Consider the following 22,434-nt stretch of genomic DNA (forward strand, 5'->3'; position numbering starts at 1 on the left):
GCAGAAGAAAAAGAAAAACGAGGAAGCAGAAGAAATAGAGAAAAAGAAAAGAAGAAAACCCGCCAAGGCCATGGAATGCGGCCCAATACAATATGTTCCACTAAGAGGCCGGGTTTGGACATGGTAGGAATGGCAATCTGGCAATGATTTACCGATTTACTCAGCAGGGTCAGGCCCATTAGCCTATCTACAGCAACCTAGACTCAGGTTTGGTGATCAAATTTGTTTGTCTACCTGACACAGCGAAACGCGTCGGGAAGCGAAGAGTCAAGTCGACGGCACTCGAATCCCGGGGAAAGTTTAATTCGGGGCCTCATACCGTTTGCGTTGGGAGGGAAAAGGCTTGTTCACAGTAAACTTTACAGCCATGAGTTGGATAAACGCTCGTGGCGATGCCCTGGCGTGGACGAGAATGAGAGAGGCCCGGGCCGGGGGTTTATCGAGAACCATCATCGTGCTTTTTCATGGGGGGAGGGGCCGTCTAATTTAGCGCGTGAAGCTAACATGGATCAAGATTGGGCATCGTGACAAGATGAGGCTAGAGACTGGGAATTTGTCATACTGTTTGTTGTGTGGTCGAGTTCGGTACAGAGTATGATGAAGACTGTTCTACCCTTTTGCGTCGCGTATAAGCGAGACATGCATACACTCTGTAACTCGGGCTTGCGACTCATCACTTTTTTCTATTGACAGAGACAGAGACAAAAAGGAGAAAGCTTCTAAATGTTTGCCCACACGGGAAATGCCACTTTTCCGTTCCGGGTCTTGAATCCAGACGCGGCACTTGTGGGTTACGTATGTTGAGCAGTACGTCAAGTCAATGTCTCACTCACCGCCCGCGGACATTCACTGACTAATACCTCGGTAGACCCAACATTCCCAACCTGTCAAGGGTTAGGGGTTCCGTTCGAGCGATGGTTATGAGGGAAATCTGCACATGTAGCCAAGATATTGGCTTGGCTCCGATTAAACGTGGAGACTCCAACTGCCGAGTTATACCGCACACGGCATAGCCCCCTGGCATCAGCTACCGGGTAGAGCCTCTACTGCAGTAAACGAAACGCCAATCCAAGGGTTTATTCTCCTCAAGTCCACCCATTATCAGTGTTGGCGCCATCACTTTAACCTGCATGTTGGTGATTGCAACATGGCGATGCAACGTTCTTGGCCCCCACGTCAGCATCGTCTCCTTCCGCAAATCCCGATCTGCTAATCCTTCCGAGAGTCATCCTTCCGATCAAATCTGAGATTGCTACTCTATACCCCCTAAAGAATCATCCTGACCTCAAGAACTTCGTCGCAAGTTGGGTGTCGCCGATTAACAAAAGGGTAGGCTATATTAGTGAAACATCTGACGCGAAGCTGTCCAGGGTCTTGAACCCTCTTGACCACACACGCACACATAATGTCTTACACTCCACCACCACCTTCGAATCGCTCGCGATCGTCACTGCATGTTGTTTCTATCTTGGACAAGTCCTGTGTAAAATGCGAACAAGGAGTGGCACACGAGACCTTTCGTTGGCTCATCCCTGTTTTCTGGATCTGGGCCCCCCTAGCTAGCTCTTGTGTCTCAACCAACATACATAATCATAGGAGTTGAAAGAATTGACGAACCAACTCTTACAGCTATTTTGTATGAGATGGCGATTTTATAATTGTTTCAACATGAGCAAATACATACTATAGCTGCGGATTTCAAGTCGTATTATCCCCGAGATAACAGTAGAGGTTTTTATATAAAAGAAGAGAATCAAACCGCCCTAGTAAGGATGAATACGCTCAGACTTCTCACTATCGTGAACTATCTACACTATCATAAGCGATCTAATCTCCCCGTTGTCGATCAAAATGTCCTTCCCCTGGTGTCTACCCTGGCCTCAGCAGAGCTACTGGGACGAGTTTAACCTCAACGGGCTCAAAATCAAAGTCAAGCCATCCTCTTCCCGCAAACACTCGGACCTTTCTATTTCTTCTTCTTCTCCTGAGCTTCCCCAGTACCCATACTTCTGGGGCAAGGGTCTCCGGGGCCGTGGCATTGGAAGGTTACTCGACCGACACTCCAAAGCCAAGCACCCTGTGCACATCGGATATTCTGAAGCTAGAAGTCTCATCGGTCGCGGCACCGTCGACGATCTCCAGCGTCTATCCAACCTTGCCAGTACTTTCGTGATTGAGGTCTTTGAAGACATCGATGAATCCTCGGGAGCTTCTTCTGGATCCTCATCTCTTGGCTCTGGATCCAGGGTTACTCAGCTGAAACTTTCACCTGAGCTAGAGCAATGGAAGCAATCCCAGCATGCTATCGGCAACGTGCTGCCCCCGAAAGGCGCCGGCTTGAGTCCTGTTTCTGAAGAGGTCCTCCATATCCTTGGCGCAGAGCACTGGCCCGAAGCTCTCAAGACCACTAATGCCCTGTTCGGCTGCGGCATCGCTAGTCTACTCATGGGTGCTGCCGACTCCGATACCATGTTCTCCAACTATGTCACTGACATGGCCTTTTACTATGAGCATGGTTACAACTACGTTTTCCCCAACCTCGAACCACTGCTGGAGAAAGGTTTGAACGATCCCCATGCGCTTCGAACACCCGGTGGCCGAGAACGTCGTGATGCCGTCGCCATTGGCAAGAGGTACATTCAGGGCAAGATCGCCCTGGAGAAGAAGCACAAGGATAATCTTCTCAACCGATCGGCTCGGTTAGACAGGCGGACCGCGCAGATCGTTTCGCTGTCTGAGAGTAGTCTTCTTGGCATGGCAGCCGAAGCGACAGCGCGAGGATTTGACGCTGGAGCCGTCATGGCAGATCTTGTCTTTAGCTCGCCAGGAACCGATGTTATTGACGTGGGCTGCGATCTCGTCAACTCGGAGGTGATGAACTCGTTCCTCAACGTCACCGATATTACAGAGACAGGGATTGTCAGCGAAGACGTTCTAAGGAAGGTCTACGATGCCTACGCTGTGATGGGCGCTAGGATGCTTACACAGCGATGGCACGAGCCTGTTGCTAGAATGTGCGCTGCGCTTTACACTTGGCACATTCAGAACGATCGACACATGTTTTTCCGCCGTGCTCTCTTGGGCTGGCAGAAGGCGAGGAAGACTCCTGCTCAGCCTCAGAGTGAGGCTGATTTTGATGAGGTCTTTGACAAGAAATTCCGTCTCACTGGCTTCAGTCGCCCTCTTGATGCCAAGTACACATGCAATGGAGAGGATACCTGCGATCATGTTCACGAGCATCTCGCCCGTCACAACGAAGAGCCTCTTCTTAAGGAACTCTGGTGGTATCTCGTCACAGGACCTCTAGAGTACGTTCGTAGAGGCAAAGTTGATGAAGCAACCGAGCTCAAGCTCGCTGAGGGATCAAGGTTGAGAATGGCCAAGCTTTTTGTCAAAGGTCAAGTGCTGGAGATGGTTTGGTTGATTGCACATGCAAATCACCATGCTTGGCAAGTCAACTATATGTTTGAAGCTGCCATGTTTGGAAGTATTCTTGATGGTGGAAAACTGATCGGAAAGTTGGACAGAAAGGAGCAGTACTGATTTGGTGGTGTAACGTTTATGATGTGATGAGTTCATGGGAGGTTCATATCGTTCTTTTGTTGAGTTATGACCGAAAAGTATTTCATAGACATGTTGAATGATTGCGTTTCCGATACGTTAGTGTGCTTTCAATATATCTTTCTACCAAAGCATGTCTTGCCTATGGCGAAGGGCCATCCTGCTGAGTGATACTGTAATCCCGTTGTTAGACCTGCCCTGCTGCGATAGCATTTGTATATTTCACCCAACCAAGTTAGCCAGATATGGGAAGCGCACAAAAACATCACACAGCCAACGCATCTCATCAGTTTCTGAGCATAATTGTCCGTGATGGTATCAATATATAATAAGGTGCAATGACCATGACAGTAACTCCACAGTGGTATAACAATATCTGAATATGAGCATAACATAAAACGTTTAGAAAGTCTACATCTCTTCCATAGTGCCACATGGGTCACAACTTCAAACAGTAGGTACTGAGGAATCGCTGTTGAGTCGCTTCGCTGCCGGGCAAGCAACGGCATCGATTCCTGGAGACCACTTCTCAGCATCGCCGAGCCGGTCAGTTGTAAGACCACTGCTTCCGGGGTTCTTGAATCCTCTCTCAAGCTGACGTTGATATGAGACCTTACGCAGACGCTCCGTTTCTGCGGGTGTCAACTGAAGCTACGATCTTGTTAGCAAGTAATAGAGGGTGGGAGGATAATATGATAACTTACATATACTTCAACTCCAATAGCGTGAATAGCTAGCGCCATCCAGACGGCGAGCGAGAAGCCCAACGAAAGCGCCGCAGAGATGTTTTCGGCACTTTCACCACCCATATCGCCTTGTACTGCTACCCAGGCATCTAAGTCCTGACACGTAGGGTATTTGGCTACCAAAGACTCTGTATCGTCGTAGAAAGTCGCAACTTTGTCGCACTGCATAGGCTGTCTGAAACTTGGATTCTTGGACATGATCAAAGCGGAAAGGATCATGATCAAGCGGATAGTAATGATTGAACCAGCCTATTAATGTTAGCGACTGGTAAGACAAGAAATATGTCTTGAGTACTCACGTAAAACCAGGCTCGAAGCATCCAAGCTCGATGTTGTTCGAGTTGCAACGTCTTGATGTTCCATATCGCCAGGGCCAGGGAACCAACAAACATTATCGCCACAGTTCCTACCCAGCCTCTGATCATGAGCGAGCCACCAAAGGCAACAGGCGCAATCATGATGGCCCCCGCGGTCCCGATGACAGCAAGAATTATAACGATGTACCCGTTCATGCGGTGCACAATGAGAGCCTTGTACCTGATAAATGGTACGAACTGGAAGACAACAAGTAAACTGGCAGGAATGATGGTGTAGAGATGAAGCTTTATTCCGATTTGGTAAACAGCTTTACTCTTGTAAGAGAAACATTCGCCAGGACCTGCTCCGCCACCTTGATTGTTGGGATTGCAGTAGACACCTGTGTAGTCGAGGAACATCATACGTGCGAGAGAGAAGCCGAGCATGGCGCCAGCAAAAATGAACCATAGGACGAAGTTGTAGCCTTTGGAGAAGCCGATGGGATTGTAAACCTTGCGGACCTTGGCAACGAAAGCGTTTGTTGGGGGACGTGTTGGGACTGCCATAGTGTTGGTGGCTTATGATGTGGTAAGTAGGTAATCAAGATAGGACTGTAACGAAGTCAAGCGATGAATGTGATAGTAGAGTGATGAGCATGATTATTTACACTGATGGAGTACGATATATATATACACATTTTAGTTACGCGTGGAATGAAATATGTCTAGGCTATGTTGGTGACAGAAACCAGGATCTGCAATATCGCCTGCAAAGCCTCAACGTATGCCCGTGTCTCAAGGGTCTCAGGAAAGCGATGTCCGTTCCTCGGTGCATGTTGATTGGCTACGATGACATGTCGATACCACTAAAAAAGGTTGTTCGCTTACAGACAAAGGCGAATGCGATTTAACGTGTGCGAAGGATTCAGACGCTAAACTGCATCGAGAGTCAATCTGCGCCAGCACAAGAAGTCAATGCCGTCATTTAAACACGCAAATGCCAGCACTGGGTCTACATGCTGCTACGTTTGTTTGGAAACTCGATTGGTTCGTTACCTTAGATTGTGACCCAGCAGCCTAAGTCTAGACGCCGACTCAGTATTCACACAAGTACAGTGCTAGACTGAGTCTATAGTACACAACACATTGTAAATTCACAGCTATCTCAAGGTTGAGCTAAAGCCCAAAACATGGTGGGTGTTCCTGGTAGATCCAAGGGATGTATCACATGTCGAAAACGCAAGAAAGGAGTAAGTCAGCTCCCATATCTCGTCTCTCTTCATAGGATCCTCCAGACCAGGTATTGAGTCTCCTAGTGTGATAAGAAAATGCCCTTTTGCGGACAATGCATCGCTCTAAACATCCCATGCGGGGGCTACGATAAGCAGTCTATCTGGCTCAACAGCAAAGGGTCAGCACAAACATCTTATACCAAGTCGTCACAAAGTGACAGCCTCGACATAAAACCCATCTCAAAGCCACCCCGTGCGTCTGTAATAACGTTGCATGACTCACTCGTCAGAACAGCCAGAACACAAAAGTTCACTGGACTTTTCTGGGTGGATTATCTCTCAGGAGGGAATGGTTTCTCACTCAAGGCTTCAGGTACAACGAGCTTTCAGCGAATGCGACTCTACGAGGATTTAAGCCGGGTAGAGCCCGCTCTTCAATATGTTGCGATGGCACTGAGCACGGCTACTCTTGGGGCAAACAGCAACGATATGCAACTTACACGAATGAGTCAACAGGCATACGGTTTAGCGTTGCAGCAAATGGCCATTTCTTTAAATGCGTTCAGACAAGACAAGGACGGCATGCTCGCAGCCATTCAGCTAATGCGAGTTTACGAAGTATGCCGCCCGATCCTTCTAGCAGTTGCCGTACTAACAGAACGTCAGCAATTATTTGGCACAGTTTTCATTGACGACCCGAGAAGACCGACAGCTCAAGGCTTCAAAAAACACATCGATGGCGAAACAGCACTCATCTTAAGTCGTGGCCCCGATGATACCTGGTCTTCTATGGGTCGCCAGCTGTTGGCTGATGGATGTCTTACTCTGGTAAGTTTAACCATGAAAGGCTTAGATACCATACACTAAACGCCATAGATCAATGCCTGTATTTCTAGAAGAACAAGATCACCTTTCAGTCAACATCAGTGGAAGCGAACACCGCTTTGGCGCTCAGTGACTAACTCGCCACTCAACAAGCTCATTGACATCTTGGTAGAGATCCCAGGTCTTCTGGAAGACTTGGATTTTCTTCGGCAAGCTTCTCATTCGATGAAATCAGAGGAGCTGGCCGATAGGCTCAACAATGCATGCCGTGAGTGTGAGTTTGGCCTCTTAGCTTGGGAGGTAGAAATAGGCGATATTCTCAATACTTACGACTACACTGTCGTGGGGAAAGTTCTACCTCGTCCCAACAATGACGACGATCTAGCTGTTATTTACTTGAGTTGTTATTATTGGATGACTTGTCTAATGGTTTACTCAACACTGGGCTTCTGTGAACTTGAAGAAACAAAGACCAGTACAAAACGCGACCTTATGGACTGTCCAAGCCAGAGAATCGCCACAACTTACGCCTACCGCATCGCACACGCAATTCATCTGCTATTCCAGCCACCAGCTGGGGACTACAGCTCTGTGGCTGCCTTTTTCCCTCTTGGAAATGCTATACGGTATCTTATCATGACGGAAACATACGGTGGCCAGAGGACGATGAGCAACGAAAGATTATTACTCACGAAAGTCTTTGCAGGACCATTGCTAGGGAGTTTTGTTGGTCAGTTTTTGAAGAATTTGCAGGCTGATGATGGTGTTGACTATGGATATCCTGCAGAGAGGCTGGTGGGCATGGTAGGTGTTGAGTTTAGAGCGAGGGTATGGTGGTGTGGTATGCAGAGAGCTGGGGTACCGGACATGCCTGTGGAAGGAGCATGTCTTTGAAGCCAAGTCGGTGATATAAAAAGATTGACGGCGATGGTTTGTTACTAAAGGATATTTCACGCTCAATACCTGGGCTTTGTGTACACATGAAGTATGCTGTGGTGTTTGTCGGCGTCTGTTCCTCAGTATCTCTTACCATCTATCTACCTACTTCCCCACTGCAAATCAATCCAAAGGACCATAACGAAGGTTTGGCACAAAGTCTGCGTGAACCTTTTGTTTTACCTCGTTTGGTACCTGAGCCATAGCTTCGACTCCTTCAAGAAGAACTATCTGTTGTCCAGCCTGCAACATTACAACTGTTAGCATTGTATACAACAGAGCTTAGTAGTATCTTACCCCAAAATGATGAATCATGTGGCAATGCAACATGCTCGCAGCAGGAAACGTGATTTCATAGCGAATGACAGTCCAGTCTCCGGTGGCATTCCCAAGCCGGCATCCATCACGAATGGGAGGGTCATTGAAGTTGAAGTAGTCCGCAGCACCTGCATCAATGGCTTCTTGAACTGTCTCCCAAGGAAATCCACCATGTCCAGTTCCGATAATCCACGCCTTGTGATTATGCTTGTGGAAGGGGTGCTGACTCGTAACATTGGCTCCATTTTCGAAGATGATGTCAACAACAGATCCATTCCTGAGTACGTTCTGGACACCCAGTGTCGTACCACCTCTGGAGTTTTCTTCCCATAGAACAGGCGGCAATTGTTGACGGAATGCTTGATGAGAACCCAGACCCAAAGACCAAGCTGAAGGTCCAGTCATGTTGATAAAGAGCTTTACTGTTTGGTCAGAGGTCCACGGTGGAGGTCTCGCAGGGAAAGGAGCCAGTTTCATCTCATCCATAGATGTTGAAGATGTTGATATCAGAGTGCCGTTTAGATGTACCCATGGTTTCGAAGTAGGAACTTTCGTGATTTTGTTGTTTGTTTTAGAGGGATAACGAAGAATACCAAGTCCCTGGATGACCTGTTCCGTTCGAAGGGACGTCAAACGGATTGCGTAGTCTCCTGGACTCTTATTCAGGTGTACTAGAATGCTAGTCATATCTTGTCAATTAATCGTGGTCTCACCAAGGGGCAAACACGTACCTTAGACGTTCTCCAAGGTTGCAGTTAGCGGCATGCACCTTTTGGGGATGGACAAATTCTCCATCTGCTGCCACTACATAGAATTCATGTTCATCAACGCTGATTTGTAACTCATGGTGTGCTCCAGAATGGATAAAGTTGATCCATATCCATTCTTCTCCATCCGCCGCGGCGACAACTTCAAGCTCTCCGTTTGTTGGTTCACAAACTTGAGCATTGGCATACAGTCCTTGCTTGGGCTGGACCTTGCATCCAAGTGAGTTTCTACCAGATCCCCCTGTCTCTTCAATTAGTTCTTTAGAGTGGCAATACGTCCTCCCTTTTCCATTCATGACGATGGAGTTACTGCACCAGGGGACAATACCCGTGTCTCGATACATGATAAGAAGTATATCCATCGGCTCAGCATTCCAGTCGCTTATGACAATATGTCGAGGGTTCACTTCTGCACGCTGCATTGCCTTGAGGTCTTGCGGTGATGATGAAATAGCCTTGTATGGTCTTGGCCGCCAAGCAGCGGGTTCTATCCAGATGGGACCGCGTTGCCCGTCAGCAAATGCAGGACCGAAATGTCCGTGATAGAAGTAGCTTCCGTATTGCTGCTGCACAGTAAACCGGTATGTGTAGTTATCGCGTGGTTGGATTGAGTACTGTGTTACTCCAGGGACACCATCGTTCCAAGGTCTGTCCACTTGATAGATTCCATGCCTAAGCACCATGTGAGTCTCTGACTTCCACAATCATATCTGCTTGGGTAGTAACATACCAATGCATAGTAGTCTCAGTGGCGAGCTGGTTGTTCAAGAATACCTCAACTTCCTCTCCCTCGGTGGCTGTAATCAAGGGACCAGGAGTCTGGCCATTGATGGCAAAGACGGGTCGTCCATGGCCGTCGGCAGCACTCCATTGGCTAGTGATGGTGAAGTTGTAACGTCGTAATCCACTAACAAAATCACCCAGCAACAGAAGCGAGAGTACAAAACTTGTAGTGCATAGTCGTATGGTGGTCATTTTACTTGACAATAATAGAACTGTCTTTGTTCTCGGCGGGGTTTGCAAATGCGATGAAGAAGGGGTACAGTCGCTATATACAATGGTGCCGCAGCCATATTGACTCGGTCTCGGTCAAGGTGCCTCTTATGAATAGCTTGAGACAGGGTTGCAACCTCGCCTCAATCACCGAGCCCAAGGACTAGGGAATGGACTGTGCTATTCGGCATTATCGGTATTCAACCAGTTGCTACGCCGTATAGGGACGTGGTAATCCGGGGCTCTTGGATCGTCACTCATTACCCCGTACAGTTTGATCACAGGTTGCGGATCACTCAGTCGCAGAGTTCTCCACAGATGAAACGAACTAGTCTAGTCAGTCCTTTTCTACCCCGTGCTTACTGATAGATATCATGAGCCAGGTAATTCTTCAAATTGGAAGTTGTTAACTGACGTGTCTCCTGGTGCTGATAGAGAGTCAAGTTGCTGTGTACAGCAAAGAAGTAAATGATGATGGCAGGTAAACAAACATGAGTCAGGACACAAGGCCTGGACAGCAGACTAGCTCTCCCACTTGATCCCGACCTTTACCTTTCGTAAGCACGCTTATCCTCAAGGAATTCGGTATGGTTGATTAGGCTTCATTATCGATCTTCAACTCGTCGTTCTTAAACCAATGATGTTTGAAGACATTATGGAACTTCGCGTGGAACCACAGACAGAGCAGGGGTAGAAAGTTTAATTTATGGCCCCATATACCAGATCTCTTCCTTAAGGGGACTATGTGGCCGATAATCTCGACTCGTTCCTTAGTTCTGGTTAGGTTGACAATGCTTTGTAATTGATTCGCGTCACCTAAGACAAGTATAGTCGTAGTGGCTACTCTTAAAGGCGTATTCTACCTTCTTCAACGGCCGCACGCTTGAGGGCGACACCAGACACAAGCATAGTGATAGCTACTCTGTGAGGTCACCAGAACTAATTCCGCGAATGAGGCTCACTAGGTGTCTTAAAAGAGCCTAATTAGAGAAGTTTTATATAAACGAGCGGTTGTTTACGTTGATAACCAAACCTCGGCTCCAATAACACACAACAATGGATCCTAAGCAGGCTTTTCTACCAACTGTGAACCGGCTTCACACTACTTCTCGAAATGCTTGGCTATTCTTTATCTTCCTTACAACTTTCTCTCTAGCCTTGGCTTTCTGGCACAAAGACTTGCACCATGTTCTTCCACACTGGACTGAAGAGAAAGATGCAAGTGTCGGACCTGCTGCTTTAGTCAGGAGTTACCATCTACAGACAGGCGTACGTTGGATGAACCCAGGTAAGCCAACCAGCTTTACTGTAGGTTAATGGTACTAATAGGGTCAGATGGTGGTCGATGGCGAGTCATGTTCACGTGCAACGGCCAGTCCCCTTGCCCTACGCTATATGCTGAGGAAGGGGATATTATCGACTTGAGTGCAAAGAGTGACATATATGCTCAATCGTCAATCCATATGTATGTTGAAGTAAGATAGTTTGAGGATACACACTAACACTCCATCCTAGGTCTGGTATTGGACACAAACAGTAATTACATCTGATGAAGGATTCATATCGATTCAACTGACAAGACTCGGGTAGGACTCTTGGACCTTGGAACGATGGAACTGCAGGTCTCTCTCAAGTAAGCAACTATCGTCGCCTTCGTATGGGACATTCTCACCTAACTCTTTGCAGTTCCCAACCCTCCCGCGAAGTAACTGGTCTACCGCCTATGATACATCAGGTGCATGGGGGCTGAACTGGTTCATTGACCACACTACCACAGCATCGGCCGATGTAAGCTAGACCTCCATTCCAACTTCCAGTGTCGTTCTTGTCACGACCATTGACTGACTGTTATCGCAAGGGTATTGCTGGAGCTATCTACGTGGCACCTTCTCCAGATCGTCCCAGGCCTTATCACCTCATCACGAATGACAGCTTAGACATCCGCCAAATCCGCGAAGCTGAGCGCGCCATTCGTCATGTCATAATCCAGAATCATCAGCATCATGATACAGTCTGGAAGCTACTCCGCATGAGAGTTGAAGGGTCAGAGTATTACTGCTACGATTCGATTCTAGTCAATGGTAACAGCATTTTTTCGCGTGTTGGTCAGCCAAAGCTAATCCTACTTCTCGGCAGGGAAGGGTCGTGTGCACTGTCGTCAACCTGGATATGATTACATCAATGGCCATGCACTAGATCAGAAGGGATGCATCCAACCTCCTGGGTTGCCTGATGAGACTTGTACACCAAGCGAAGCGGACTATGAGGTTTGTAGCCCTGGACTAACCCATCTTACTTTTTTCTTGAGCTCACAAATGAACACAGGTCATTGAAACTCAAGGTCAGAAGTATCTCATGTTGAATCTCATCAACTTGGGCTTCGAGCATTCTGTCAAAGTCTCTATCGACCACCACAAGATGACTTTAGTGGCCAACAACGGTGGCTTTGTCTTTCCAGAATCGTCAGATGTGAGTCTTCTTACCATTTAAGCTGAATGATGCGTCTGATGCCTATCAGGTTGTGTACATCCCAGATCCCAGTCGTGTGACAGTGTTGGTACATCTAGATGCTGAACCAGATGATTACGCCATCCGCATATCTTCAACCAGTGAACTCCAGAACCTTCATGGCTATGCCATCTTGAGATATCGGGTATATCCTTTTCCGCGAAACGCAACTTGGCTGATCTAACACCATCGCAGGCAAAGCGCCCGCCTCAATATGGCGAGCCTATGACACTGCCGCCAACCAAGCCAGAGGCAATCTGTCTCTTTCCTGACGGAAATACGCATCCAGACTGCAGTACAACTGATGCACAGTTTGTTCCTCCGTATCCTGAAAATCCTCCACTATCAGTCACCAAACATCGACCAGCACAGGCCGACTTGACTTTCAGATTAACAGCAGACTCCCAGTCATCAAAAACTGAGCGTGCACCAGAGTATTTTCTCAATGGCAAGCCATGGCAACTCTTCCACGGCTCAATGTTGCCTCTTCTTTTTCACGCTGCGAATGAAACGTTGGAAAAGCCTGTCATCAGTAACCTGCCTCTAGGCTCGGTGGTGGATCTCATAATTGAGAATCGTATCAACGAAACGATATCATTCTACAAGCACGGTGAACCCTCATGGCTTCTTGGTTCTGGTGCGAACGAGAGATTCCCTGGAGAGACTGTGGAAGACGTAATGCAGAGACCAGGTGTGTCGGAGAAGGTCCTCAATTTACACAATCCTGGACTCGTGATTGTTCATGATTTGCCAGCGCTGGGTTGGAGTGTTTTGAGATTCAAGGTGACGTCCCAGACAGCAACGATGCTACATGCTGCGAAGCTGAGATACTTTGCTGTAAGTCAAATATTGTTAGCGCATTAATTAGTGGTCAATCGCTAACAAGGTGCTTAGTTGGGAATGACAGTGCCTATCCTGGAGGGAATTACAGTGGACACGCCACTGAAAGTTCCCGAATCGGTCGTTGACAGGCCCCATGTCGACTTTAAGCCCGCCCACGATGGTATTTTTGGATGATTGGTTTTAAATGGTTTTTTGAACGGTTATGGATGAAACAGAGATCGGTCAGATCGTCAATAAAATACGATTGTATCATAAATAGCCATGAATACCCATAGTTTAAGGAGATCAAAGTGCAGCGATAGTGACCCGCTATACAAAGCGCGAGGCATGTGTCCAGTCCAGCCATCAAACGCAATTCCGCAAGCGGAACGCTGATTGACCACAACGCAAGTGGTTCAGTGTCAATGTAAAGATGGCGCTGTATGTCTGTCGCATTATAGTACCCGTTTGCATCCCTTCTAAGCACATACGACCATAGCTCGCAGAGAACTCGGGATCCCGTCCGCTCTCCCATAGATAAGCTGCGAAGCGCTGGATTAGTAGTTGGGTCGGTGACGACCAGCGAATCCCCGGTGTTGTATGTTTTTTGCCTTTTGCTATAGCTCTCTAGTCACATACTTTTTGTTATTTTCCAATGGCCGAATTGGAACTGGAAATGGGTCGGTCGCCGCTATTAAACTCGGTGTCGAGTCAATGGAGCCGTGGGAATCAATTTGGCGTGTTTGTTGAGCAGTGCAGATTGCGTGCTGGGTTGAGAATCATGAAAGGAACTACAAGTACATAACGTGGTTGGCCAGCCAAGGTTCGCAGTATTTTATTAAAGCTTCCTTTGTCTCGTCTAACCATTGGCGGAAATGCACCAAAGACAGAAGCGTCTTGATGAGCAGTCACCAGTTGCTTGAGCTTGCGATCACAGTAGGTTGCAGGAGACCACGAGGCAATTGAGCGTCTTGTTCGAGAACCCATTGTGGGATAGGCTCTGGCATAGTAACAATGAGTAGTCACGGTCATGGCTTGGGCTTCGACTCGAGGGGAACGATCACGGCTTGAGTCGTGGGGTGGGGGGTTTCGCATAATATTGTAACGCAGTATTGGGATCGTTTTGTAGCATCAAGATCGATTCGTAGTATCGGACGTTTGTCGAGAGAACAGAAGGGTGCATCGCTGGTGTCTTGGTTTAATCCTATCGCTTGTCTGCTGTCTATAGGGAAGCTTCATTGGATCAGACGCGGTATCTTCTCGTGCACGTCCTGGAGTGGGACGTTGTATTCTTTACTCTGCGGTTACGGTGGGGAGAAGTATCTCGGGGCTTCTGGATGGGGTCAATCGTGGACTGTCGCACAAGAGTCCCATGTGGCATGGTCAGTTGGTCAAGTGAGGGGTTCGCAGCTTCAGCAGGAGGTCGGTCGCGTTGCTGGGCCACGACACGCAGCGAAATCGATCTTGGAAGCGCCAGAATACTTTCGGCTATGACTCAGGTAAGTTTCCATAGCTTACGGCGTTCTTGGATGACTCTCGGGGCATTTGCGTGCGTTGAGCGATTGCTGTGTTTCCGCCAAGTTGGCAACGAAAGGGAAGCAGATGCGACAAGGGAGAACTTCGGCTAAATTCCTTTATCCTTGTGAGTGGTCTTCCTAACCATTCTGTGCTACACTTTTGAACTGATTGATCTCAACTTGAACACAACAGGAGCTTCTTCTCCGGCTATGGTGTTTCCCACGTCATGCAATATTGAAAACGAACTCATAATAATAAGTACAGTATCAATAAAATACTACTCAACATATAAAATCACAATAAAGCTTACTGGATAGACCGTAATTATTTCTGGCAATTATTCACCTCTTGCTTTAGGGTAGTGATTAAGACCAAATAACCTTATCTTTAGCTCGTGACTCTCGCGTGTCAGTATAATTGCCCTCTAATTGGCCAATAGTGCTTGTATGACCCGCTGAGGCAGACCGAGGCGCGTCGCCTAAAGAAACGACGTCATCATTTTTTAGGCAAAAGATTCCCTTTACGATTCTCGATTTCGACTGCAAAATGGCGTTTGATCCCACTCAAACCTCGAAATTCCACCTTTTCTCTCACAAATACTTAGAATATCGTTGACATGGATTTCTCGTGTCATGTTTGCATCAAAAACGACTCAGACAAGGATCTCCTCCTTGACGACTCTGGCCTCGACAGTGGGAACTGGCCATTACGTCAGCCGCTGAACCTTATTGAGGCCGGAACTGAGCAGACCATTTACCTTGCTCAACCCAGTAAGTCCTTGTATCCAGTCACTATATCGCCGTACTAATATACCACAGGTTGGGGCGGATCCAAGGCTTGGGTCACCTATGTAGCGGAATACGGCCAAGGATGGACTGACTTTACCCTCGAGTTTGAGTGTCCTGCGTTGCCCTTCTCAAAGAACCATGTCTCGGTCAAGGATTGTTCGCCCGTCTTTCAGATTGACGTGACCCATGTTCAGGAAAGGGGAAGTCCTTTGACTGGTGAGTTTGTTCTTTGATCTCATCGACGATGCCTAACAAGACCAGCAAATGTAACCATTCGCATGAACAACAAGAGAAACACTTTGGCCATCACAAAAGATGACCAAGTCCGAGCAAATTACGACATCGGCGTCGGCGTATCATTCCCCACCAAGATGGACATCAAGTTCCCTGTTCACGAAAGCATTGTTGTCGCAGCCTTTATCAACTCTGACATGATCTTTCCGAGAGGCACAGTCTACAACAACATCAACGATAAGCAGTGGGAGTTCTTCCGCGGTGTGGTTTGGAACGATGACCCTTCATGTCTGCTATTTGAGGACGTCACACAAGACAACAGAATGTTCAGTCTGGGAATCGAGTGGTTGAACGCTTTCAAGTTTGGCGAGGAGAACTGCATGACGAAGCGATCGCACATGGGTAATCTTCAGTTCTTCCATGGAATGGGATCCAAGTTGGGCGAGAAGCCAGAGAAGACGAGGAAGAACATTCTCACCTGGATGGAAGTGATGTATAAGCTTGCATGCGGCAACCAAGGAGTATCGGAGGACGATGCCCTCAACGACGTTCTCCACGGATACTTTGGCAAGGAAACCGTCCCCTCAAAATCCGACACTCTTCGCGATCTCCTCCTCGGCACAACACCAAAATACAACAAAGCCGAGATCCAAAAACGAGCCTTTGGCGTGTGTCTGCACATGATCTCTGACTCATATGCACTTGGCCACACACAGAGGCGCCTCAAAAACCCCGCCGACATGATCGACCGCGATACAGCGGGCTACATCCGCTTCCGACCCGACACATACGGCGACTGGGGTTCCATCGTCTGTTTCCACACGTACAACGACCAGGACGGCGATCGACATTCTCATTACGATGACAAAGACGGCGAGGTCGATCCGACACCCAGGGATGTTACGACGTTTAATGAAACCATTGGAGCAAGAAATGCCATTGATGCGTGCACGGAGTTGATCAACTTGTTTGTCAAGAAGACCCAGTGGGACGATGGTGTGAAGCAGTTTTTGGAGGATGACATTTTTGTGCTGGACCGATGTGCAAGACCGGCTGACCGTTTCACTGATGAGTCTGTGGTGTCTGATCTTTACACATATGAGGAGAAGGCTAAGGAGTTTGACTACGAGGCTGGACTGCAACGCAAACTTGCTTCGTTGGAAGCGGGTGTTCCGGAGACCGCGTCTGCGAAAGGTGTTTTGGCAAAAAGATCCAGGCTCATTTCAGGACTTGCAATGATTTGTCTCATGATGAGTGCTTTTCTTTTTGCGTTTCTTACCATGAATGTTCGGGGTACATGTGTTGAGGGGATATAATCAAGAAATTGTGCTGAAAATGGTTCAACTAGGGATGGATTGGCGTTTACTTTTGATGCGTCGTAACGGTTGGGTCAGCGTTGTATTTATCTATATACCACTCCCCTAATAAGTTTTTGTTGTAAAATGCACTTCTTCTCGAAATAATCTGTAGTAACGAAAGCCTAAGTGAGCTATCTCAACATGTTACTGTCATAAGATTCTTGAAAGCTAATCGAGCAAAGCACCCTTGTTCATAAGTAGAGTAGCCATAAACAGGCAGGAACGAGTCGAGTCGATGCCCGTGTAGCAAAAACAAAAGGCAGAGTGCACTCACATATATAGATGGGAGCAAATTGAGTTGATACATATCGAAACAAAAATAAAGGGCTCAACCGGGGATTGAACCCGGGACCTCCTGCAAGAGAGTGCATCCCAAAGCAGGAATCATACCGCTAGACCATTAAGCCGAAGAATTTCTTGTCAAGACATTGTGAAGTTTGGAATATGTATCACGAAATGGATGATCTGGCGGCGGTTTGACGGGGTTTTTCCCCAACGGTGTGCCATTTCGACTTCTGCTGACTCATTCCCGTCCCTGACGTCATTTTTAGTAACACTCGACGTTTAGTTGTATACCTCTCTTTCGACGAAAAGCAACATGTACCAAATTCACCGACTCTATTCATGGGTTAGCTACCCCGGAACACTTCCTATCAGTAATATCTATGCTGCGACAGATATCATGAAGACCCACTATGCCGCAATCTATCTCTGTATCCGGCTTGACGCTTGCCAAATGGAGAGTATCTTCTCCTTAGTTTATCAGAACTGGCTGCTAAGACCATAAAGGACGAACTAGTAGGTCAGTTTATGCTGTTTAGATTTTACTCTTTAGACTATTTATCCTTTCAGCCTAAAGCTTAGAGATCGATGTTTCTGTTACCCACAAGCCAGTCAAGATAGAGTTGGCTGATGTGTCGACAAACGGCAAACACGTACAGCTCCATGATTGATGTTTGGACTGCTGATTGAAATCATCTCAGTTAAGTAGATAGCACGTGCAGCATTTGAAATATGCTAGTATGTTCAGGAGAATGGAATAACCAGAGCCTATTGGTAACAGAGTGTGTTATAAATGTGGTCGACTAGCATCCACAGCAAAATGGGGCACTCACCACACACCCCACAAGCTGAATGATACTTGATAAAGGACAGCGTATCCCTTTAGTAAGTAATTACCTGCAAAAGATAAGAAGCTCCATGCACTCGGGCAATTCGAGCTGTTGTATGTTTGCGGATGCTAAAAATCCCTTGATTAGATATCACGAGCTATCAGATGACTGTCAAGCCTGTAGTTTCCCTACTGCGGTAATCAAAACCCACGAGATTCTGTTATTTATCAATGATTGTGAGCCTACTGTTACGAAAACAGAAGAGGTGTCTGGCTGTCAGTAAAATATCAGGCGACTGTGATTCACCCACCATGTTTGTATTCCTAAGACACTATAGCTGTAACACATATCTTTGAGAATACTGAATCATCCCTGTATACATGTTTAAGATTCTATTTATGGAATGTCATTGTATGTAAATTTTGACGCCTCGAAAGACAGGAAACCGGCAGGGGAAGCCAACCCATCTTCCGTAGCAGGACGGCAAAAAGACGGTGATAGGAATGTTCTACAATGGCTCACTACTCGATATGGCATGGTCTGACCAGTCGCCGATTGCATGAGCATTGTAAAGTCTGCAATAGTATAGATCAACTCTTTTTCAGGAACGATTTCCCTTACAAGTTTCTCCTAATACCATTACATACTACTCATGTGAGGACAATGAAGGCTAGAGATAGTTCTCAGAGTACTAGGGCTTAGTTGCTGGGTACAAGAGGCGGAATTAGTTGGCTAGTTTATCTCATTTAGACTAGAGCCATCCGCTTTTTCACCTTTATACTCCAAAACTCAGAGGCCAACATTTCTGTTATGAAACACGTTGTATGCAACTCATGTTGGCTGTGTCTGATTCACTGTTGCATCTACTTTCTGATATCTGTGCGCAGCCCTCGGTTAGCTTTCCATATCCCGGTCTGAATGAGCAATCATCTCGCAATCCCCCCCATTTTGGCGCGATTCGATTGAGTTTGAATCAGGCCTACCAGTATCCAGTTATTATCCTCCCCCAACTTGTTTTTGTTCTCACAAGTTCCCACGTGGATGCCGGACGGGCCGTTGATCTTCTGATCGGACCGTAATTCAATTCATCACTAACAAACCTTTTTGTCGTTTGGAGACAGCTCTTTTCTAACGGAAAAACTTCGTTGATATCGCATTCGCGTAGATTGTTGCCCGAAACGGGTTTGTAGATCGTTAGCGTATTGGACTAACTTTCGCTAGTTGTCGCGGATAAGAGCCAGAGGTCTGTTATGGTAGTATCGAAAGCTGCTGTAGGTTACACTCAAAAGCCTAATGACACGGTTTACCCGAAAGAAAAGAGACAAACTGGATCTGTTGACGTTGGGGATGTGATTGCTTCAAACACGTGGGGTTCAAGACCACGTGGAGTATTGAGCGCTTAACGAAAAGCATGCCATATCGTGCTTGGTTCTTGAAGTGGTGACAGTCAAGCAAGGCAGAAGATGCAGGAACCAAGCCGCTTGAGAAGTGAAGCTGCAGCGCTATAGCCCTGTTTGGACGAAAGAAGTGCATGACCAGGGGCAGGGGTAAGCATGAAACCGGCAGTTCAGCCTGGCGAGCATGCGAGTCATGAAAAGACCAGCCGAGGCAGGAGTTCTAGATAAGTCTTTTGTCATGTCGTACATATCTCCGGCATCATGTGTATTTGATCTATGAACCATGTTTGATACGTGTCTGGTCTCTTTCTGGCATGGGCCAAGATTAGACACATGGCGTTTTGCAGGTAAGACACTGGACGCATGCCGAGCGTGGCGTTCCTTAGTGTCGACAACCATGTGACAAGACCGTTCTAGATTTAAGCTTTCGCTTGTTAACGGTCGGACCCATTTATGAGCGTTTGGATGTCAAGCGAATATCTGAACGCAGGTGATAGCTTCGTTCTCTGCATAAACCTGTCTGCTATTGTCGTAGATCCAGGCTAAAGATGGCAGGTCCTTAGATACAAGACTTGGCATACTGCGGAATTATGGAAGATGAATGATTTTGCATTCAATTTAGCGCATACATCTAACTATCTAGGAAGCATTACGTACCATACCCAAAGCCGAAAACCCGTGTTTGAGAAAGCGTTATCTATTCGTGTTCGTCTTATTCTAGAGTTGGCCATCATGACCCTGAGTTATTGCCGTGTTGCCATTTCCGATCAACGACGTTTGAACGAGCCTCAAAATAGAACCTCAAAGTGAACCTTTGCTTTTTTTCGAGCTGTCAGCTTTTCCCCAGGAACAAAGATGCAAATCAAAACTCCGATCCCACTCCGTATGCCACCCCGTAATCCATTTAAACCACAAACCCCAGGATTTTATGCCGCTGGATTACATATCACAGACCGATTACGGAACTGAAGCCAAGGAGAGGAGATATGGTCCCGGGATAAGGGACCCTTGGCGGCGAAGGACCCGCCTGTTTCGGATGGGTTACTGTGCAAGGACCGAGCCCGCAATATTAACTGGAGAATATTTCCAAACACGAACACCTACAGATGATCTTAAGAGCCTATACCCAGAAGGATAACTCAGTATCATTATGGAGCATGCACTGACAAGTTTATTAAAGTGCGGAGCTCTGCCTCAACCTCTCCCTCTCTGGTTCCAGAACATACCCAATTTGCCCTTGCTCTCTTGGAATGGAGATTGATCCTTTTGTCTTAGCAGCCTTTGGGCCGCCCCCTGATGGCATAGACTTGTCGGCCAACAATGAAGCCAAGAACACTGGTGTTGTTCTTTTGCTGTTGATCGTCTCGGCTGCATTTCTGGCGGGTAGAATTACTCTACGGACGAAACAAACGTACGGACTGAGTGCGGATGATTATGCTATTATAGTGTCGTTCTTGTTTGTGTTTTCCGTTGCTATAATGGTGGCTGTTGGTGAGTACATGGTCTGCTAGGCCTGAATAGCTGCTAACTTTGCCAGCTGGCCATGATGGTGTTGGGCAACATGTGTGGGCTCTTAGGATAAATCAGCTCTCAGAAGTGGTCAAGGTTTGTCCGATCAAACCTATTACATTGAACTATTGGTACTAATAGCACCAGCTCTCATACATATACAGCTTCCTCTTTGCCTCTGCCGTATCTACAACTAAAATCTCGATACTTCTCTTTTACCGACGAATATTCACTCGAGGTGGCCTCGCGTTTCGAATCGGCTTTTGGTTTGGGACGCTTCTTGTCATGTCGTATCCCATCATCTTTGTATTCACCATGTGCTTTTGCTGCAAGCCTGTTTCGCACTATTGGACACAGTTCATGGGGTCTCAGGGTTCATGCATCGACGTTGGTCAATTCTTCGTTGCCCTGGCAATAATGAACCTTATTACCAATGTCATCGTGCTTTTAATCCCAGTGCCAGAAGTGATCAAGCTTCAGATGAGCAGAGAGAAGAAGGCAGCTGTTTTCGGCATCCTGGCACTCGGAGGCTTGTAAGTGAATGCATCCGTCTCAACCCGATTTGATACTAACCCTTCCTTAAGAGTCTGTATTGCTAGTGCCGTGAGAATCCACTACCTCAGCGTCTTCGCTAGAGAAATCGATACAACATGGCATATGGGCCCTGTGGCCATCTGGTCCTCTTTCGAACCGTCAATAGGCATCGTGTCAGCGTGTCTACCCAGCTTCAAGTCACTATTGCGGTACCTGCGAGGCAAGAACAAGAAATCAAGCTTTATAACACCACCAGACTGGACTGCGGGCAATAAGCCCAGGTTTGATGACGAAATCGCATTGAGGAGTCAGGTGGTAGGAGGTCAAGGGAGTTTACGCAGCGCACAGGGTAGTGACGCTGATAAGCATATTTTTGTCAAGACAGATGTCGAGCAAACCTTTCATGAAGTGCCCTGATAGATTGAGGCGCTGTATATAATGAATACATGAACAGTTCTAATTCATCCACGAGTGCTAGCGTTTGTAATCGTAGCTTGTTGATGCATTCTATAAAGTTCTCAGATTTGAGACACTCTTACTGGTTACACCTGCTCCAAGCCGTGTAGGCAGTGTTCAGGCCCTTGGTTCATCCTTGGAAAGTAGTATTTGATGGTTTGTACAACGTTGAAAAAAAAGAAGTTGGTATCGATAGTCATAGAACGTAGGGCATAAACGCAACCTTAATCTCGCACAATACAGAATCACTCCTCAGAAGCCCAGACAGTATGATAGCTGTAAAAACTTAAAGTTTATTTATAGTTAGGTTGATAGCTCAGTGGCTAGATGTAACCTGACGTAACGACTCGACATATCATCAGCCTTTTTCTTGAGATGCAGAATACCCCATGGAGAGGGGAACACGAGTTATTCTCCATGAAGTGATTGTTTAAATTAAATAACTCTTGGAGCTCCGGGAAGTGGTATTTAAAGCGCTATCGACCGACTAGAATCTCGGGATGTAAAGACTAGAGAAGGGACGC

The 22,434-nt window shown here is 47.0% G+C and overlaps 7 protein-coding genes and 2 non-coding genes across 9 annotated transcripts; 6 read left to right on the forward strand and 3 right to left on the reverse strand.

Moving 5' to 3' along the window:
* Positions 1-1,851: 1,851 nt before the first annotated feature.
* FGSG_03510 (uncharacterized protein) lies at positions 1,852-3,543 on the forward strand (the record flags this gene model as incomplete). Its single annotated transcript, XM_011323898.1, has 1 exon — positions 1,852-3,543. The coding sequence occupies one exon, from the start codon at positions 1,852-1,854 to the stop codon at positions 3,541-3,543; it is 1,692 nt and encodes a 563-aa protein (XP_011322200.1).
* Positions 3,544-4,008: 465 nt separating this feature from the next.
* FGSG_03509 (uncharacterized protein) lies at positions 4,009-5,170 on the reverse strand (the record flags this gene model as incomplete). The annotated part of the gene is made up of 3 exons (XM_011323899.1): positions 4,009-4,212; positions 4,266-4,556; positions 4,607-5,170. The coding sequence occupies 3 exons, from the start codon at positions 5,168-5,170 to the stop codon at positions 4,009-4,011; spliced, it is 1,059 nt and encodes a 352-aa protein (XP_011322201.1).
* Positions 5,171-5,793: 623 nt separating this feature from the next.
* FGSG_03508 (uncharacterized protein) lies at positions 5,794-7,554 on the forward strand (the record flags this gene model as incomplete). The annotated part of the gene is made up of 4 exons (XM_011323900.1): positions 5,794-5,853; positions 5,920-6,088; positions 6,131-6,663; positions 6,712-7,554. The coding sequence occupies 4 exons, from the start codon at positions 5,794-5,796 to the stop codon at positions 7,552-7,554; spliced, it is 1,605 nt and encodes a 534-aa protein (XP_011322202.1).
* A 165-nt stretch (positions 7,555-7,719) lies between these two features.
* FGSG_03507 (uncharacterized protein) lies at positions 7,720-9,656 on the reverse strand (the record flags this gene model as incomplete). The annotated part of the gene is made up of 4 exons (XM_011323901.1): positions 7,720-7,839; positions 7,894-8,593; positions 8,646-9,353; positions 9,412-9,656. 4 exons carry the CDS (start codon positions 9,654-9,656, stop codon positions 7,720-7,722), a joined length of 1,773 nt encoding a protein of 590 aa, XP_011322203.1.
* Positions 9,657-11,029: 1,373 nt separating this feature from the next.
* Positions 11,030-13,199, forward strand: FGSG_03506 (uncharacterized protein; the record flags this gene model as incomplete). Its single annotated transcript, XM_011323902.1, has 9 exons — positions 11,030-11,139; positions 11,265-11,307; positions 11,361-11,462; positions 11,816-11,941; positions 12,000-12,143; positions 12,193-12,327; positions 12,495-12,873; positions 12,937-13,019; positions 13,077-13,199. The coding sequence occupies 9 exons, from the start codon at positions 11,030-11,032 to the stop codon at positions 13,197-13,199; spliced, it is 1,245 nt and encodes a 414-aa protein (XP_011322204.1).
* A 294-nt stretch (positions 13,200-13,493) lies between these two features.
* FGSG_20024 lies at positions 13,494-13,609 on the forward strand. Its single transcript, XR_893019.1, has one exon. It is a non-coding gene; the product is annotated as a 5S ribosomal RNA (ribosomal RNA).
* A 1,529-nt stretch (positions 13,610-15,138) lies between these two features.
* Positions 15,139-16,941, forward strand: FGSG_03505 (uncharacterized protein; the record flags this gene model as incomplete). Its single annotated transcript, XM_011323903.1, has 3 exons — positions 15,139-15,292; positions 15,341-15,526; positions 15,572-16,941. 3 exons carry the CDS (start codon positions 15,139-15,141, stop codon positions 16,858-16,860), a joined length of 1,629 nt encoding a protein of 542 aa, XP_011322205.1. The 3' UTR covers positions 16,861-16,941.
* A 285-nt stretch (positions 16,942-17,226) lies between these two features.
* On the reverse strand, positions 17,227-17,309 carry FGSG_20602. The gene has a single exon. It is a non-coding gene; the product is annotated as a tRNA-Pro (tRNA).
* Positions 17,310-20,661: 3,352 nt separating this feature from the next.
* On the forward strand, positions 20,662-21,871 carry FGSG_03504 (uncharacterized protein; the record flags this gene model as incomplete). Its single annotated transcript, XM_011323904.1, has 4 exons — positions 20,662-20,902; positions 20,949-21,016; positions 21,062-21,453; positions 21,505-21,871. The coding sequence occupies 4 exons, from the start codon at positions 20,662-20,664 to the stop codon at positions 21,869-21,871; spliced, it is 1,068 nt and encodes a 355-aa protein (XP_011322206.1).
* Positions 21,872-22,434: the final 563 nt, after the last annotated feature.

This window comes from Fusarium graminearum, chromosome 2 (assembly GCF_000240135.3).
Source record: "Fusarium graminearum PH-1 chromosome 2, whole genome shotgun sequence".
In the NCBI taxonomy this organism is placed as follows: Eukaryota; Fungi; Ascomycota; class Sordariomycetes; order Hypocreales; family Nectriaceae; genus Fusarium; species Fusarium graminearum.